The sequence below is a fragment of the Oncorhynchus masou genome, chromosome 1, assembly GCF_036934945.1.
Source record: "Oncorhynchus masou masou isolate Uvic2021 chromosome 1, UVic_Omas_1.1, whole genome shotgun sequence".
Classification (NCBI taxonomy): domain Eukaryota; kingdom Metazoa; phylum Chordata; class Actinopteri; order Salmoniformes; family Salmonidae; genus Oncorhynchus; species Oncorhynchus masou.
Window position 1 is genome coordinate 23615447 of NC_088212.1, and position 19344 is coordinate 23634790.

General features: G+C 40.4%; 1 protein-coding gene across 1 annotated transcript; it reads right to left on the reverse strand.

Moving 5' to 3' along the window:
- Window positions 1-2848: 2848 nt before the first annotated feature.
- Window positions 2849-17613, reverse strand: LOC135549051 (nuclear receptor subfamily 5 group A member 2-like). Its single transcript, XM_064979146.1, has 7 exons — window positions 17592-17613; window positions 15403-15527; window positions 15167-15308; window positions 13633-14291; window positions 10223-10342; window positions 4339-4486; window positions 2849-3143 (listed from the first exon to the last, which is right to left on the reverse strand). Exons 1-7 carry the CDS (start codon window positions 17611-17613, stop codon window positions 2890-2892), a joined length of 1470 nt encoding a protein of 489 aa, XP_064835218.1. The 3' UTR covers window positions 2849-2889.
- Between the last annotated feature and the right edge of the window lie 1731 nt (window positions 17614-19344).

Sequence of the window (19344 nt, forward strand, 5' to 3'; positions counted from 1 at the left end):
TTGTACAGTACTGTATCACCAACCAACCACTATGAATATTGGAGGCTGTGCTAGCTGCAGCTTGGCTAACTCCCCAAGCCTTTCCTCCCTCCCCTGCCCTGGCCTATCCTGCCTTACAACAAGCAACAGAAATCCTGGCCTCTCCCTATCTCCACTGCAGGAAGGTGCACTCTGAACCGAGACACATTATTCAGTACAGCTCAAATAATCGCATGAAACTGTTTATTGTCCCAATAGAAGAATATGCTGGGCAAATATAATGTACATTATCGTTTGATATAATTGTATTTCTATACATATATTGTTATGAGATGGGGGAAGGTTATTGCTAGGACATAGACAAACACACTACCACACACTTCCACACCTCATCCCCAGGGGGCAGCAACAACCTGGTTCAAATGCTTAGCCAGGAAGTCTTGTGGAGCCTTATGAAGTGTTGATTGGGCACAGGTGCAAGGAAATGAGATTGAGACAGCTATTAGAGCCGTTAGGCTGAAGTTTTTTCTTGGTAACCATGTGAGCCCTTGGTTTTGTTTAAAATCTTTTGCTTTGGAATGTTTTTAGTTTTTTGCATATATGTATTTTTGTCACCTCTGAACAATCAAAAATCTGCTTGGACTGGCTAACCAAGAGGTCATGGAGGAGCTGGCCCAAGACCAAAGGTAAGGTTGCTGTCTTCTGGGTACATGTACATACAACACAGTCCTTATACTCTGATTTCTCACATAGGTGCACATCTTAAATCAGGTTATAGACCATGTAACTAGGACTAAGACCCCTAGACTTAGAGAGTGCAACAGTATTAGCAATACATTGTAAGATTTGTATGAAAATGATAGCTTTTCCAAAGCCCTTATACTTCGTTCCTTAAATGTATTGTTTAATTACTGTTAATGGCCTCCAATATTTGCGCTCATTGTAGCCATTGGCTGAAATGTACATTTACATATGCATTTGTGAAGTAGCACTGACTTGTTAGCCCAAAACCATAGACTTTCACATTAATATGAATTGCTTTGTCATGACTCGTAAATTGCTACCACTATCCTGAATAGCCTCCAGAGTATTTGAAAAGAATGTATTATGTATATATGACCCCCATGGTCATTGAACAACAGCGGGATGGTTCAAAAGAAATGGACAGAACATAAGTAGCACTTTACTTAATTGCATTTATTGATTTGATGCTATTACAATAAAATATATTTAAAGAAAAGTATGTTTTGATTGTTTCTGTTTGAAAAGCATTCATATTGCTGACAGAGGTAACGAAGTGGACCATCACAGACAGTTTGAGAATGAGATCTTAAACAGACCTCATCACTTCACCAAAACATCCAAGACTGGGACTGCACAGAATAAGGTGAAACTCAACAGAAGCAAAAGCAACATATAGAGAACCAATAACACAATCTTCAACCTTAAGAAATAGAAAAGTATGTGTGGTGAAACATCTGAGTTTATGTATTCCTCAATGTGGCATTTCTTTTCCTGCTTCACAATATAAATGCACTGTACAAAGAGGTACAGATGACAGTCATTTCAGTTAGAAAAAGGTCAATATATTCAGACAGACAGGCCAGGGTTATCTTAAGGCAGGTGTTCTGATTGTCTCCAAGAAGTTAAAAGAGCCAACCCTGCCATGTCTGTATGCGAGAGACAATTCAAACATGTTTCTTCATGTGTGCTATGGGCTGACATTTGGGTGTTACATGTTATTGATGTTGATTTCATTCCTTGCCGTCCTGATACTCTATGTTTTGTGCTTCATCTGACGATTTTCCTGCCATTTCTCAAGTACGATAAGTCTATTTTCTCTTTACACTTGAATCCAACTGGATTTCACTATATCTCTTTCAAATTTAGCTTGAAAAGCAACCATTCCATACATTGCCAATTGCATGTTTTCCTTCATTCTGCGAGTACAAAATGTCTGGAGCACATCCACAGTGCATGACCCCCTATCCTTGACCTGGCTCTGTAGTCCGGGTGGACAGAAGAAGCTAAAGGACTTATACAGTTAAGCTTACCAAGAACATTCATTTTTAACACATCTACTTAATAAGATATTGCTTTCTTTGTTGTTCATTTTTCTGTCCACACACGTGGGTGTCTCTTTCTGGGGCCGTCCTCCATTAATCTGCTAATAAGAGATGACTGCATCCAAAGATGGCTTTCATCCTCTCCCACACATCAGCGCCACATTCAGGGCTCTCTCCCTCCCTCTCTCTTACGCCATCTCTACCCCCTCCCTCTCTCTCCTCTGTATCACTCTCTTTCTATCACTTTAAGTCGATCTCTCATTGGGGTAACAGACAGTCATTAAACGTAATATGAGTATGCAGATTTAATTCTTGAAACATATGTGTAGTTCATATATTAGAATATCAATATCTAATAGAAAAAAAACTATATTGAACATAACATATTTTTCACATACCACATTTTTTGGTAAAGTTGGTGACAAAGGAACAAGTGCTCAAATAAATGTAGTGCTTCCACTATATTTGAAAGGCTACGACATGTCTTAATGACGTGTTATAGGGCCTATTTCATCTGAAAGAGGCCCTATAACTCTGATATAACGTTGATATAAGACCTCACTCTGCTGAATTCAACAAAATGTTACATTTACTACATACAGTATCATAGCATAGCTTTCTTTGTACATTTTATTACTATGTACATTTAAAGGACTGCCAAAACAATGAGTCAATATTCTGTTTACACACACTTTGGACAGAGGGGATACTCACGCATGCACGGACGCACACACACAAACACACAACTCATCTTCTCCTAGCTGTAATCATAAATCCCCTCTTTGCTTCCACACCATCGGTCCCACAGACAGTCTGCTGGTGTATAGTAATGGTAACGTGGTGCTCATATACAGGCCTTCTTGGCATGCAGCATCTCAATGAGCAGGTTGTTGCAGGGCACCTCCCCACTCAGGTGTTTGTAGCACAGGTAGTCCTCTGCCTGGGTGCTGAGGGCACGCAGCTCTGGCAGATGCAGCACCAGCTGGCTGAACTTGTCCAGATACAGGGGGTAGGTGCACACAGTGTACTCCAGCAGAGCCCCATTCACCTGCTCCTGAACACTCTCCACAAACACCTGGTTCTCCAACAGCTTCACATCTGGACAGGGACATAATAAAGAGATTTAGAGGGGATTAGTTTACTCTGCAGATGTCACATAAATGGGAGATTATTGATATATTTATTTGAAACTGTTCCTCAAATCCCTGTGTTAAGGCTCAGCATCAGTTACTTGTTGAGATCAAGTGTAGGCCTAATCTTTAGCATTGAAATTGCAACAGTTTATTACTAATATTCAATTTCTGGTACATTGGATCTGTACAGCGTGGGTTGGTTGTGGGTTGGTTGTGGGTTGTGTGTGTGTGTGTATATGTGACAATAGCTAGACCCTATAAAGGACTTCTATTCAGCATCAGCTGAGTCCTGCCAGAAGAGCCATTCACACAGTAATTAAATATTTTGAATAATCTTTTCAAACCACTTAAGGGCAACTAAATTGCCCTGATAAACCGGACTCATTGATTGAAGGAGAGAGAGCAAGAGAATGAAACAGACAGCGGAGATGGGAAATATTTTCTGCATGTGACGAGTGCTCTCATTATTCTAAAGCCTTTTATTCCCAGCTCGCTGGCGCTAAATAGCAGTCGATTAAGGGAATCTGGGCAACTGTCGTCAATACACACTCCATATGCAGAAGCCACAGCATGAATGTCAGTCAGATTATTGAATGATAGACCCATCCATTAAGGTTCCATTGAATGCTATTAAAGAATAATGGGTGAGGTTGTCTTCTTTGTTAATGTTGCCTTTTGACAAGGCCCTATATTGAATTTTGAGTATACCTGAAAATAAAGGACTGGTTCAGATAACAGTTGGAACCTTCTGGATAAAAAAAACATAGATCAATGGCTCTGACTTTTCCATTTAAAATGCCATTTCTGCCTTTCAAAATAAATGGGACTTGTCAACTAAAACCTATTTCCAACAAAAAGTTTGAAAAAGTTATTTGCTCATTCTTAAGTACTACACGTCACTGAGTTATACAAACCACAGCTACAATACAAACAAGTATGAAGTACCTCAAACCAAATCTTTGAAAGACCATAGTAGTTTTCAAAGATGATTATTCCATTCTTGAGCTAGCTGTAATGGGCTATACATGAGCTGTATGTATGCACGCATGACTGTAAGTCGCTTTGGATAAAAGTGTGTTATATTATATACATATTATAAGACCAATAATCACCGTCTAATGTGGTACAGCATACAACGTATGTCCATGTGGTCTACTCACTGGGATTGAAGAGGAGGAGGAACTTGAGGCAGGCAATCTCTCTCCTGTCCACCTGCAGGGCTAGTAGCTTCCCAGCCAGCTCCTGTCCTCCCTGGACCAGGCCTGACAGACTCAAGCCTGCCTGTGACCCCACGGATGACAGATCCATCTGCAACACAACACAAAAGGACAACATGAAGTATTATTGTATATACAGGTTTTAAAGGCCAATTCCAGCACTTTTCAACCTCATATACATTTTCTCCAGCACCGAACCAGTGTCTGCATATGTAAAGACACTTCATTTCTACGATCTATGGTTAAAAAGATAAGAAAGGTCCCAAAAAATGCTTCTCTGTGACAGGTAGCCGAGCGGTTAAGAGTGTCAGGCCAATAACCAAAAGGTTGCTGGTTCAAAACCCTGAGCCAACTAAATGAAAAATCTGTTTATGTGTCCTTGAGCAAGGTACTTAACCCTAATTAGTCTGGATAAGAAACTCTGCTAAATGACTAAAATGTAAATATGCATCAACGGGTAGGATTAAAAGTAAGAAAAACTGTGATTTTCAAAACAGAGGGAGGGTATTTTCTTACTCCCCACATCACCGTGACTCTCATAGTGTTCGAAAATCACTGTTTTTAATGTCATGGGGTAGAACCTTGTAACTTCATATTTATTTCTACAAAACGTAGAAATGTGCAGTTTTCAAATATGTAGACACTGTTATTGTGCTGGAGATAATGAAAATGAGGTTGAAAAGTGGTGGTGTTGCAACTTGAATTACAGTACAGTACAGCTTCAGTACAGGTTCATAGATGCCATACATTGAGTCTGCAAATGAATGCGATTGGCATTTTATGTAACATATTGGATGTTAAATCCTCAAATTCCACAGTAGCTTCTAGAATGATACAGTGCAACTTTTAAGCTCCTCTTCCTTCTGTTCTCACAAACCTAGTACAGTTTGTAGATAAAAAATGGCCAGTTTTCCATTGCAGTCTTTATGAGAAAAAAATAACTTGATTTAAACACGAGGCAAATAAATACCAGCGGCCATCTTTCACCTCTCCTCCCTAAACCCAGGAGTCAGTTACAAGCTGCAGAGACAAGCTGATGGCTGTGTTTTCCTTTTCTGTTTGGCATCTTCCAAACACAAGAAGAAGAGCAGGCAGCAGAAAGTGTTCTCACTCCTTGAATTTTTAAAACTTTTTGTTGTGTTACAAATTGGGATTAAAATGGATTTCATTGTCTTTTTTTCTCAACGATCTACAAAAAAGAACTTTGCACACCTGGATTTGACAATATCTGCCCATTATTATTTTTTAACTCTTCAAGCTCCGTCAAGTTGGTTGTTGATCATTGCTAGAAATCCATTTTCAAGCCTTGCCATCCATTTTCAAGCTGATTTAAATCAAAACTGTAACTATGCCACGCAGGAACATTCAATGTCATCTTGATAAGCAAATCTGATGCATATTTGGCCTTGAGTTTGAGGCTATTGTCCTGCTAAAAGGTGAATTTGTCTCTCGGTGTCTGTAGGAAAGCAGACTGAACCAGGGTTTCCTAGGATTTTGCCTGTGATTGTAGCTGTATTCCATTTATTTTCATCCTAAAAAAAATCCCTAGTCCTTGCTGATGACGAACTGATCCAAACCATGATGCAGCTACCACCATGCTTGAAAATATGAATGGTGGTATTCAGTGATGTGTTGTGTTGGATTTGTCCCCCAAAAATTGCTAACAGGTTTTTGAATATTTGCCCCTCTGTACAGACTTCCTTCTTTTAACTCTGTAATTTAGGTTAGTATTGTTTATTAACTGCAATGTTGTCGATCTGTCCTCAGTTTTCTCCTATCACAGCCTTTAAAGTCTGTAACTGTTTTAAAGTCACCTCATGGTTTCCTTCCTTTCCGGCAACTGAGTAAAGAAAGACGCCTGTATCTTTGTAATTACTGAGTGTATTGATACATCATCCAAAGTATAATTGATAACTTCACCATGCTCAAAGTGATATTCAGTGTCTGCTTTTATTTTTGTACCAATCTACCAATAGGTGCCATTCTTTGCAAGACATTGGAAAACCTCCCTGGTCTTTGTAGTTGAATCTGCGCTTGAAATCCACTACTTGACTCAGGGACCTTACAAATAATTGTACGTGTGGGGTACAGAGATGGGGTAATAATTCCAAAATCATGTCAACCACTATTATTGCACATAGATTTAGTCCATGCAACTTATTATGTGACTTGTTTTGCACATGTTTATTCTTGAACGTATTTATGGTTTCCATACATAACAAAGGTGTTGAATACTTATTGACTCAAGATATTTCAGCTTTAAATGTTTTATCAATTTATAAACATTTTAACAAAAAAAAAATCCACTTTGACATTGTAGGGTATTGTGTGTAAATCAGTGGCACAAAATCTCAATCCATCAGAAATTCAGGCTGTAACACATCAGAATGTGGAAAAAGTCAAGGGGTGTGAAAACGTTCTGAAGGCAATACACTGACCATACAAACATTAGGAACACCTTCCTAATATTGAGTTGCACCCCCTTTTGCCCTCAGAACAGCATCAGTTTGTCAGGGCAACAAATCAGATTAAATTGTATTTGTCACATGCGCCATATACAACAGGAGTCGACCTTACAGTGAAATGCTTACTTACAGGCCCTTATCCATCAATGAAGTTTCAAGAAAATACCAACAAAAAACGTAAGAGATAAAAATAACAAATAATTCAAATGCAGCAGTAAATAACAATAGTGGGGGTACAATAAAGTGGGTACCGGTACAGAGTCAACGTGCAGGGTCACTGGCGTCGAGGTAATTGAGGTAATATGTACATGTAGGAAGAGTTATTAAAGTGACTATGCATAGATAATAACAGAGAGTAGCAGCAGCATAGAAGATGGGATGGGAGGATCCAGTTGCAGAGGGAGATGTTTATTCCCAGGTTCCTTAGCTTAGTGATGAGCTTTGAGGGCACTATGGTTTTGAACACTGAGCTGTAGTCAATGAATAGCATTCTCACATAGGTGTTCAGTCCATGTGTGAAAGGGCAGTGTGGAGTGCAATAGAGATTGCATCATCTGTGGATCTGTTGGTTCGGTATGCAAATTAGAGAGGGTCTAGGGTTTCTGGGATAATGGTGTTGATATGAGTCATGACCAGCCTTTCAAAGCATTTCATGGCTACAGATGTGAGTGCTATGGGTTGGTAGTCATTTAAGCAGGTTACCTTGGTGTTCTTGGGCACAGGGACTATGGTGGTCGGCTTGAAACATGTTGGTATTGCAGACTCAGACAGGGAGAGGTTGAAAATGTCAATGAAGAGACTTGCCAGTTAGTCAGCGCATGCTCGGAGTACACGTCCTGGTAATCCGTCTGGTCCTGTGGCCTTGTGCATATTGACCTGTTTAAAGGTCTTACTCACATCGGCTGCAGAGAGCGTGGTCACACAGTCATCTGGAACAGCTGATACTCTCATGCATGTTTCAGTGTTACTTGCCTTGAAGTAAGCATAGAAGTTATTTAGCTCATCTATTAGGTTTGTGTCACTGGGCAGCTCTCGGCTGTGCTTCCCTTTGTAGTCTGTACTAGCTTGCAAGCCCTGCCACATCAGGCGAGCGTCGGAGCCGGTGTAGCACGTTTCGATCTTAGTCCTGTATTGATGCTTTGCCTGTTTGATGATTCGTCGAAGGGCATAGCGGGATTTCTTATAAGCTTCCAGGTTAGAGTCCCGCTCCTTGATAGTGGCAGCTCTAACCTTTAGCTCAGTGGGAATGTTGCCTGTAATCCACGGCTTCTGGTTGGGGTATGTATGTACAGTCACTGTGGGGACGACGTCCTCGATGCACTTATTGATAAAACCAGTGACTGACGTGGTGTACTCCTCAATGCCATCATAAAAATCCCGGAACATATCCAGTCTGTGCTAGCAAAACAGTCCTGTAGCTTAGCATCTGCTTCATCTGACCACTTTTTTATAGACCGAGTCACTGGTGCTTCCTGCTTTAATTTTTGCTTGTAAGAAAGAATCAGGAGGATAGAATTATGGCCAGATTTGCCAAATGGAGGGGGAGGGAGAGCTTTGTACGCATCTCTATGTGTGGAGTAAAGGTGGTCTAGAATTTCTTTCCCTTTGGTTACACATTTAACATGCTGATAGAAATTAGGTAAAACTGATTTAAGTTTCCCTGCATTAAAATCCCCGGCCACTAGGAGCGGCGCTTCTGGGTGAGCGTTTCCTGTTTGCTTATGGCAGTATACAGCTCATTGAGTGCAGTTTTAGTGCCAGCATCGGTCCGTGGTGGTATGTAGACAGCTACAAAAAATACAGATGAAAAGTCTCTAGGTAGATAGTGTGGTCTACGGCTTATCATGGGACACTCTACCTCAGGCGAGCAAAACCTTAAGACTTCCTTAGATATCATGCACCAGCTGTTGTTTACATATAAGCATAGGCCCCTGCCCCGTGTCTTACCAGAGGCTGCTGTTCTATCCTGCCGATAGAGTGTATAACCCGCCAGCTGTATGTTTAGAATGTCGTCATTCAGCCACAACTCGGTGAAACATAAGATATTGCAGTTTTTAATGTTCTGTTAGTAGGATATACGTTCTTTCAGTTCGTCCCATTTATTTTCCAGCGATTGAACGTTAGCTAGCTGGAGGGAAGGCAAAGGCAGATTAGGCACTCGTCGCCTGATCCTCACAAGGCACCCTGTTCTTTTTCCGCAAAATCTCTGATTCCTTCTCCGGCAAATGACGGGGATCTGAGCATGGTCGGGTGTCTGAATATATACCTCCCATCCGACTCATTGAAGAAAAACGCTTCGTTAATCTGAGGTGAGTAATCACAGTTCTGATGTCCTGAAGCTCTTTTCAGTCATAATAGATGGTAGCAGCAACATTATGTAAAATACAAGTTACGAACAAAGTGAAAAAACTATCAAAATAGCATGGTTGGTTAAAAGCCTATTAGACGGCAGCCATTCCCTCCGGCGCCATCTTCAGATGAACTGTACAAGGTGTTGAAAGCGTTCCACAAGGATGCTGGCCCATGTCAACTCCAATGCATCCCACAGTTGTGTCAAGTTGGCTGGATGTCCTTTGGGGGTGGACCATCAATGATACAAACGGAAAACTATTGAGTGTGAAAAACCCAGCAGCGTTGCAGTTCTGAACATACTCAAACCGGTGCACCTGACACTTACTACCATATCCCGTTCAAAGGCACTTAAATCTTCTGTCTTGTACATTCACCCTCTGAATAGCACACCTACACAATTCATGTCTCATTTGTTTCAAGGCTTAAAAATCCTTATTTATCTTGTCTCCTCCCCTTCATGTACACCGGTTGAACTGGATTTAACAAGTGACATCAATAAGGGATCATACAGTAGCTTTTACCTGGATTCACCTGGTCAGTCTTTGCCATGGAAAGAGCAGGTGTTCTTAATGTTTTGTACACTCAGTGTAGTCCCACTTTATATTATGTCACTAAAATAATGTGTGGTAATTCCACCGGTACAGCGTAATAACAGTGATTACTGTTACTTAACTGCAACAACAAAGAAAAAAAACTATTGCTACCTATGGAGGTTGTGTATCTGTAATGACTACATGATGAATGTGTGTGTGTGTGTGTGTGTGTGTGTGTGTGTGTGTGTGTGTGTGTGTGTGTGTGTGTGTGTGTGTGTGTGTGTGTGTGTGTGTGTGTGTGTGTGTGTGTGTGTGTGTGTGTGTGTGTGTGTGTGTGCGTGCGTGCGTGCGTGCGTGCGTGCGTGCGTGAGTGATTGTGTGCGTGCATGCGTGCGTGTGTGAGTGAGTGTATGTATGTCTGGTATTCATGAATGTATGTTTGTATTAATTTTATGTTGGAACTGCAAGGCTGCTTACCTCCTGGCCAGTAACCAGCAGCAGGCTGCTCTCCTTCCCATGTTGCACTTGTCTGAAGACATGGTCCAGGACCAGCAACTCAGACCAGCAGTTGTGAAGAAGCTTCATCTGGTCCCCCACCTTAAAGTAGAATAAGAAAACAACAGGTCACATCAAAGCTCAAACTCATTCCACACAGCTGGCCAAGCATAGGAATAGTGGAGAACCAATCTAAAACACACATAGCTACATGGACAGATAAATGGGGTGACCATAAAACCAAGAGAGGAAGATGAGGGTCCTTGTGCCATATTTCCAGCATCTGGGGCTGGTGTCAATGTCTCGCGCATCATCACCTTGTATTTACGAGCCACAGAGATGACCTCTCCCACCTCCTCACCGCTCCCTGTCCCTCTGTCACCTCCCTTGCCCCCGCCCAACAGGGGGAAGGGGGGTGATTGGATGCTCCTCATTGCTAGCACATATTACCCTGGGTGCCGAAGGACGACTGTCAGTAATTCTGCAGCTGGTGACACAGAGTGTTCCTGAAGCCCCCAAATAGCACCAGGACACACATTCATCTGGCATGGGGATGACAGAATTACTACCCCTTCAATGGAACTATATATCTGTCTAGATGAGGAGTCCAATCTTGCTCCCAGTCAGAGCTACAGGACCAACACACAACATCTTGATTCATCATACAGTACCTCTTCTCAAGGAGGATTCAGCACAGAGACACAACATTTCACACACACACACACTCACATACACACAGTGAGCGTTCAGTCAAGGGACATTCAGTCTTGTCCCCCCTGGCTGGCAGAAACAGGGAAGCATAAACCTGCCTCACTCAGTGCCATTACATAACTGTGAGAATTTGGCTTTGAGACCAATACAGATGTTTTGGAGATCAGACAGACAGGTCTAAAACCATCGAACAATAAATATATATATTTCTTTTCATCAACATTTATTAAAGGGCTGCTATAATGCACCAACCCTGCATGCACGTAATGGTGTTTGATCAAATGCTACAGGTATGTCAATGTCAGATACTGTATGTAAAAACTCAAGTAACGAGCAGCTTCTGACACAAACATGCTGGCAATGCCCAAGGTAAATTTAGCAGATGATAGCTCAATTTTTCCTGTGCAAATAGGAACAATGAGAGACAAAATACTGAGCCGTGGAGAGAGAACTGACATTCCCCTGTTATCGTCTGGATGGAATGTAATTACTCAGAGAGATAGCTCTTTCTGCAGGAGGCTCTCTCTCTCCTGGCAAACATCCACCGCTTTGTGCTCGCCTCGCACTGTTCACATCTACAACCTCACAATTGGTTGCAATTTAGCCAGGATACATCACAGGTATGTAACATGACTGAAATCCATGCAGTTCAAATTTTACTGTTGGCTTTGCACGATCAACATGCCGGTGGCTCTCCAATTTTCCATAATCATAATCCCATAGCTAGATTATATTACACACGATTACATCAAGTAATATATGCTGGCCATTTTCTCATATTGTATTTAAAACAAAACCCCATCACTGTCATTTATGCTATTTTTCAGACTGTTGTTTATCCAGGGGCAGAATCCTCATCCCCAGTCAGGTCTAACTCCATAGTACTGATGATGCTGCCATAACTACTACTGGCCACTGATCACTGCATCAGATCATTGGTCCTCAGAGGCATATAGGCCTACCGATTATAAAATAACCCAGTTAAAAGAGTAAAGTGAAGAATGGGACCACTGTGTGTGTCCCCATGACACCGTCTTTACATAGATACTATGTTCCTAGCTCACCACACAATGGACTCGCTGTCTCACAGATAAGGCTAACAGACAAATAACAATAATGTGACAAGAAGTTGCTTTTAAATACAGTCAATTCAGATGGGTGCTAAATATTTTTCGAATAATACATGTCAAAGAGTCAAACAATCTATTAGTAAGTTCCCGTTGCCAGCCATTCTCTGGCCGATGGCAGCATCGATAAAATGAATAGCATAGTGAGCATTGAGCAATATCACTGGTCAGCCTTCATCAACACCAGCATGCACTGTCTCCTTTAGGCCACCTATCTGTAACATGTCCAGAGGCCCATACTAACAATCAGGTTTGAGGAGTTATCGAGGTAACGTTGGTCAACCCTGAGTTCATCTCGGGATAACCGGTACCACGAAAGTGGCTAACCTTTTAACCAGGTACATTTCTATGGCAACGAATCCTCAGAACTAACCTGCAGGTTAACTCAGAGCTTACTCCATGTATCCTGAATGAAGTGGCTGAGCCGCGAGTTGAGGACCAATGAAATCAGATTCCCTCCCTTTCACAAAGATTGCGTCATCATCCCGTTCATATTTTTTGTTTTATTGTTTTACAATGTTAATTTTAAAATACCTATCACATTACACATTTAGTAATGACAGAACGCATCACGCACGGTCAAACTTTTGTAGTTATGACTTAATACAATTATTTTATAGGTGGGAGTGGGGGAAATGTTGCTTGTGCACACCAAAGCCGGTATTAATGATAAGTAATCCAATAAAGACAGCCCTTCTAACAGCCTATTTCACACCATAGCCTGCTGAATATGCTACATAAATTGTATTTCATTTTGATTTCTACACAAATTAAAATGTGGCACTGACTCGCCCATGGATTGATGCTACAGCCCTGTTTCCATGAAGAGCTCGGCATTCGACTAGCCACGTGGCAGATGAGCAATATCCACCGTGGTAGAATACAGATGACGCCTTAGATGGAATGTGAAGCTAACTGAAGCTGGCTAGCTTTAGAAAACTGAGTAGATCTAGCTTCCTTCGTAGTTTACCCCTCTGGTCAGACACCACAGTGTCAAACAACAGTATTGATTTCACTCTCCTCTTGGGGCCGGAGAGTAACATATGACTGGAGCCATAACTCACGCTGTACAAGTATGACACAACTCAATTACAACCTTCAGTTGACAAAGAGACTCAATGTATAAGGCCTATCTGACATGGGCAGTGATGCATCCCAAATCATTACCCAGAGGGAGATACACTGGGTTATGATGTCACCTCTTTAACTGCTGCTCTATTTGAGTGCCTCTACCAGAAACAGGGAGGGACAGAAACAATGATAATTATCTGTCATAGTAAATCTAACATTTTTACACAGGCCTTTGTTCTTTACTGCCATAATGTGGGTGTGTGTGGGGGGGTGCAGGGTTTCAGAAATAGGATCAAGAAACATTAAGATATCAAAGATAAAATTGTTTATCTTCAATATTCTTGACATCACTTATGAATGAAGTGGAATAATAAGATCATCACAATGATAAGATATGATACTGTGATCATTATTCTAAGAATAATTTCTAAATGTGCATGTCTCTCCTATCATTTCTGTGTGGACAGGGTCTGGGATGCTTACCTTGAGCTCCTTGAAGAAGATGCAGCTCCTGGCCCACTCCACTATGGAGAACAGAGTCTGGTCGGCCATGCGACACATGAGGCTGAATGTGCTGAGCCTGTCCTGCCGGCCCCGGCCACTCTGCTCCTGCTGCAGGAAGGCCATGATCTTACTCTGCACCTGCATCTCATCTGGGTCGCAGCGCAGCAGCTCTAGCACCAGGGGGGAGAGGGGGGGAGGCTGTGGGGAGCCTCCGGAGGGGTACACATCCGGAAAGGGGTACCCCACCAGAGACTCTGGGGAGCTTGTGTGGTGGTCAGAGTACTCAGACTTGATGGCCCTGCTGGGGAATGCTGTGCACAGGTACTGAGTAGGCAGGGGTCCATGGGGCTGCATGGCCACCCCCAGGGAGGAGGGTCCGTAGAGGCTGGCCTCATAGTCTGTGGGGGTGATGGAGGCTGGGATGGAGGGCATGAGGCCCTTGGGGACGGATGGGAGGCTGTGCAGGGTACCAGTGAAGCCATAGTTAGTCTGTACAGGGGAGAGCTGTGGAGGAGCAGACTCCATCTTGAAGCCCGTGGAACGGATCAAAGCCTTCTTCTGCTGCTTCATGGCTCTGTCCCGCTTGTACATGGGGCCAAACTTATTCCTGCCCCCACGCATGCGGTCTGCACGCACAGCTGTCACAGAAAGAGACAAGGAGTGGGGAAACAGAACTATGTCAACAACAGTGGGTCTTTATATGGAAATTGTTACTATGCTACTATAGCGAGAAGGATATCATGGTAAAATGCTCCTTGCGAAAAATCATGATTTATTATTATTTTATTATTCAAATATATATCATTGCAAATACAGCACAGGAAAAGCGCACAGGAAAATAACCTAATTTAGTCAGGAATATGTGATTGGCAGTTTCCTGAATCAAGTTTTGGGAAAAGCAATGTAAAAACTACCAGACGGGTATCATACTACTTTATTCTATTACACAATTCTCTTTTTGAAATTTTACTGTACACAACATGTGCTAATGCCTTTGCAATTACACAATGGTACCGTGTTGATGTAAATATTAAGTATCTTTTTAAAACCACAGCGAGAAGCCCAGAGTCGAATTAGCAAATCAAGAATGTGTAATTTCTCCGCGGAAACAGGTGCTTAATTTTCGCATCAAAGCCTGGGTGGGAATCACTGGTGTACTCCGCGCTCTGGCCACATCATGTTTTTGCGTCCCATAAAACCACGGACGCTAAACTTCTCTACTCTGTATATTGTCTGTCCCTAATTCAAAACAAAGCTACCACTACAACTTTTGCGAAAATATTTAACCATTCAGGAGCAACTGATACTAAGACATTAGTCTATTACATCCCTTGAGGCCTACAGGCCATATGTTGGACATATTTCGGGCATATAGCAAATTATAACAAATGCATATAGATTCAATCATATTCAAATGAAAAAATATGCCAAAACATTAAAGGCTTATTTTTTTCTGGACAATAAGGTTGAAATCCACTCGATGAATGAAGGGGTGAGATGAAGATAACCATACCTTCTAATCTCATGCCAACATCGAGGCATTTCTGGAATCGGCAGCAGGGACATCTCTTCCGCTGTGTTTTGTCTATTTTACACTCCTGGTTTTCTGCACAAGTATACCTCTTCTTGTTTTGGACTGTCCTCTTGAAGAAGCCCTGGAGAAAAGATCTATCCTACATTAGTTTGATGAGCCACAATACCCACAAAGGAAAGGAAATTGAAAAAAGGAATCATTCCAAATGAAAATACCTTACAACTTTCACATGTAAGGAGTCCATAGTGGTATCCTGAGACCTTATCTCCACAAACAGGACACAATTCTTCCAAATCTTCATCATAGTTGTAGTCCATTACGCCTACCATCAATGGAACGCCTGGTTCGCAAATAAAAGCAAGGGTCAAGAAAAACGAATGAAGCAGGGAAGTAACGAATAAATTAATTCAAATAATGTAATGTACAGTTTCTTAATCAAATTCATTTACGGCCTTTGACAAATTTGAAAATGCAGTACGAAATTGTAGGATTCTGTGCAGCTGTGAAATAATGTATGCTTTAAATCAAACTTCCAAAAGGCTTAAAACCTAATGTATATATATATATATATATATATATATATATATATATATATATATATATATATATATATATAGTTTCGCTAATAATAATCGTAATGTGGGATATATATATATATTGCGAAAAATAGAAAAATAAATATATTTCCCCAATAAATATGTTCGATTGATGAATCGGTGAGAGCTGATTGACAATAGTTTCAGTCTATTTCACAAAAATAAGACCGATTATTCCATAATGGAAGCAAACAAAAAAACATTGATATTTACGATTAAAATCCAATGTAAAACCTTAAAAATGTATATATGATAAGATTGGCAAATGTTTAAACGGATTCGACCAAATATAACGTGTATTGGTTGATTACCTTTATCGCCCCCTTCTTCCAAGTGGTTATTCCTATTAATCAAGAAATACCTCAGACTAAGATAGAATAACGCGTTTTATAATCCACACCTACAACACGGTCGACGCGCGCTTCGACACGAGCACATGTCCTTTACTCAGGGCTCTCTCACCTTCTACTGGGAGGTTCGCCAAAGAGCGGTGGATGCGACCACCTATCTTGAGAAAACAACCTATGTGTGGTACAGTACACCCTTTCTTGCAACATAATAAACGGAGATGTCCCATTTTAAGGAGAATGTCTTTAACCAAAACAGTGTCAAATAGGAACGGAGGATGATCGAAAGTGATAATAGCCTATCCATTATTATGATTATTAATACTTTTATGATTATTATTATTATTGTTATTGTCGTTGTTATTATTATTACTGCTATTATAGCATAGTTAGTCTATAACGATTGTTATTACATTTTTGTTATTATTCATGTTGTTTGTTGTTATCGATATTATCATAATCATCAGTCGTTTTGTTATCGTAATTAAGATCCAGAGTTAGTTTAAATTCTGTGACTAAGTTATGACTTTAGGCCATATGAATGTGAACAGCAATAACTTAAACAAGAACTTAGTAGACCTATAGCTTACGAATCAACGGTCCTTTGGCGTATTACTTCACATTTAGTCCTTGCTCTTTTTTATAATCATTTTTCATGAATCAATAGACTCGATCTATAATAGGAAACGCAGACCCAATGCATGAGTTAATTATATTCCAAGGCCGTTTAAACAATAGCCTACATTTCGACAAGGGGTGTTAGGCTAACTAGCTTTTATAATTATGTTTGACAAAATAGGAAGATAATATCCAATAAGTAGGCTTAATTGTTTTGTTTTTCTATAGGCTATTTTTTAGAATTAATTTCGATTCACTACTTCACATTGGACTATATTTGCTGTTTTGGCAATTACTTTAGATGCAAACGGCTTAAAAAATATATCTCCATCTATTAGCCTAGGCTACTCTATACCTCAAGGTCAGACATCAAGGGGAAGCATTTCATTTAGTACCATTTTCATTTCAAATGCAGAATAAAACTGTCTTTTTTTCTGATTATTTCCCTTTTTCCTATTATTTCCTTTATTCTCACCCCAAAAAAGTTTGCAAGGAGAAATAGTTTGGAACCTATTGAATAGCTATTCCATGAATAGACTCCTGAATATGCCAGGTTCATATAATATTTGTCTTGCAATATGGTTAAAGGCTTCGACATATACAAATGAAGTGCAGACTGAATATCTTTATTTAAATGTTGATCTATCTGCTTACTAAATTATTTTAAATAGGCTATTCTATATGAACGTGCAACAACAAAATAGAGGCATATTACAAAATAAAAGATTGCATAAGCCTACAGTATCTGTGGGTTTACAAATAGCAAATAACTAAAAGTTCATGTAGGCATATGCGAAGCTTCAGACAATTCTACACATTCCGCTAGCGGATTTGCTTACTTACCTTGTGCCTTTTCTCCCAACATGGTATTACCTATGAGGCAGGCTAGACGTCGACGACAATAAAACCTATTAAAGAAGATGCTGCAAAACTTTGACCACTTTGTATGTCATATACAATCCGAATCTGCAATACAAATTCGTAGCCTAATAAACAAATAATTCAGAATAATGGTGATCTTCACGAATAACTGCAGTCATTTCCAGCGTTCTCTTTGCTTTTCTTTCTTTATCAAATAGCAAAAAAAGTTACTAAAGTTCTTATTGGTCATCGTCATGTGACAACCACGGAAACGATGATACGCCCTTTTTCCCATCCAAGCATGCAGATAATAACTGAGATGCACATATACATGAGTAGACAGACACACAGTGTATCTTATGCGTCTGTTATGCCAAATTGATTTGTAAAAAATATAGCAGATTTCAAACATTTATATTATTCATCACTGATAGGCCTGTTATGCTTTCAGTACTCATATTGTAAGACACAATGCATTTGGAAGAAATGTATGTAAAATAATCAGAAAACATTTACTTTTGATTTGCATGTCATATATATTTCATGCATGGCATTTCAGACATTTTTCTGAGAGATTATTCCAGTATCAGTACCTGAGAGGTTGTACCTGCATGGTCCCTGCAGGAATGAGCTCTATGAGAAAAATGACAGTTAAAAACGTCTGTTGTCACAAGGACTCTCTATCCATATGATATGTCTGTCCTTAACCACTGTGTATGCCAGTTCAATAACCTCATGTCATTATTCATGGAAACTGGCATACTGTGGCTATGAGACGAGAGGTCTTCAGTTGTATAACATGTGTATTCAATATGCAGTACCAGTGAAAAGTTTGGACACACCTACTCATTCAAGGGGTTTTCTTTATTCTTACTATTTTCTATTTTCTATGAAATAACACATAAGGACACATGTAGTAACCAAAGAAGTGTTAAACAAATTCAAATATATTTTATATTTGAGATTCTTCAATGTAGCCACACTTTGCCTTGATGACAGCTTTGCACACACTTGGCATTCTCTTAACCAGCTTCATGAGGTAGTCACCTGGAATGCATTTCAATTAACAGGTGTGCCTTGTTAAAAGTTAATTTGTGGAATTTCTTTCCTTAATGTTTTTAAGCCAATCGCTTGTGTTGTGACAAGGTAGGGGTGGCATACAGAAGATAGCCCTATTTGGTAAAAGACCAAGTCCATATTATGGCAAGAACAGCTCAAATAAGCAAAGAGAAACGACAGTCCATCATTACTTTAGGTCATAAAGGTCAATCAATCCGGAAAAGTCTCTTCAAGTGCTGTCACAAAAACCATCAAGCACTATGATGAAACTGGTTCTCATGAGGACCACCACAGGAAAAGAAGACTCAGAGTTACCTCTGCTGCAGAGGATAATAATGGCACAGGGCTGGATGAAATGCCAGGCTGACTTCTTGTCCCAGTCCGGCCCTGCCACCCATTGTTTATGGTCATACAGTTCGAGGACAGGATCAATGCAGGAGTTTCCACTATTACATTTCTGTTACATTATTCACATATGGTTCACGGTTGCAAAGACGTAATGAAAATAACTCAAATTGGTCATTATTATATAAGCAGCATTTTAACAGAAACTCAAGTAACTATAATAGGGAAATTAGCTCTTTGGGACTAAGGCTAAGGAGACATCTATCCATCACTCTATGTTGTATGTATCCTAAAGTGCACTGTCCCCATTGCAGTGAAGGATCTTAGTATG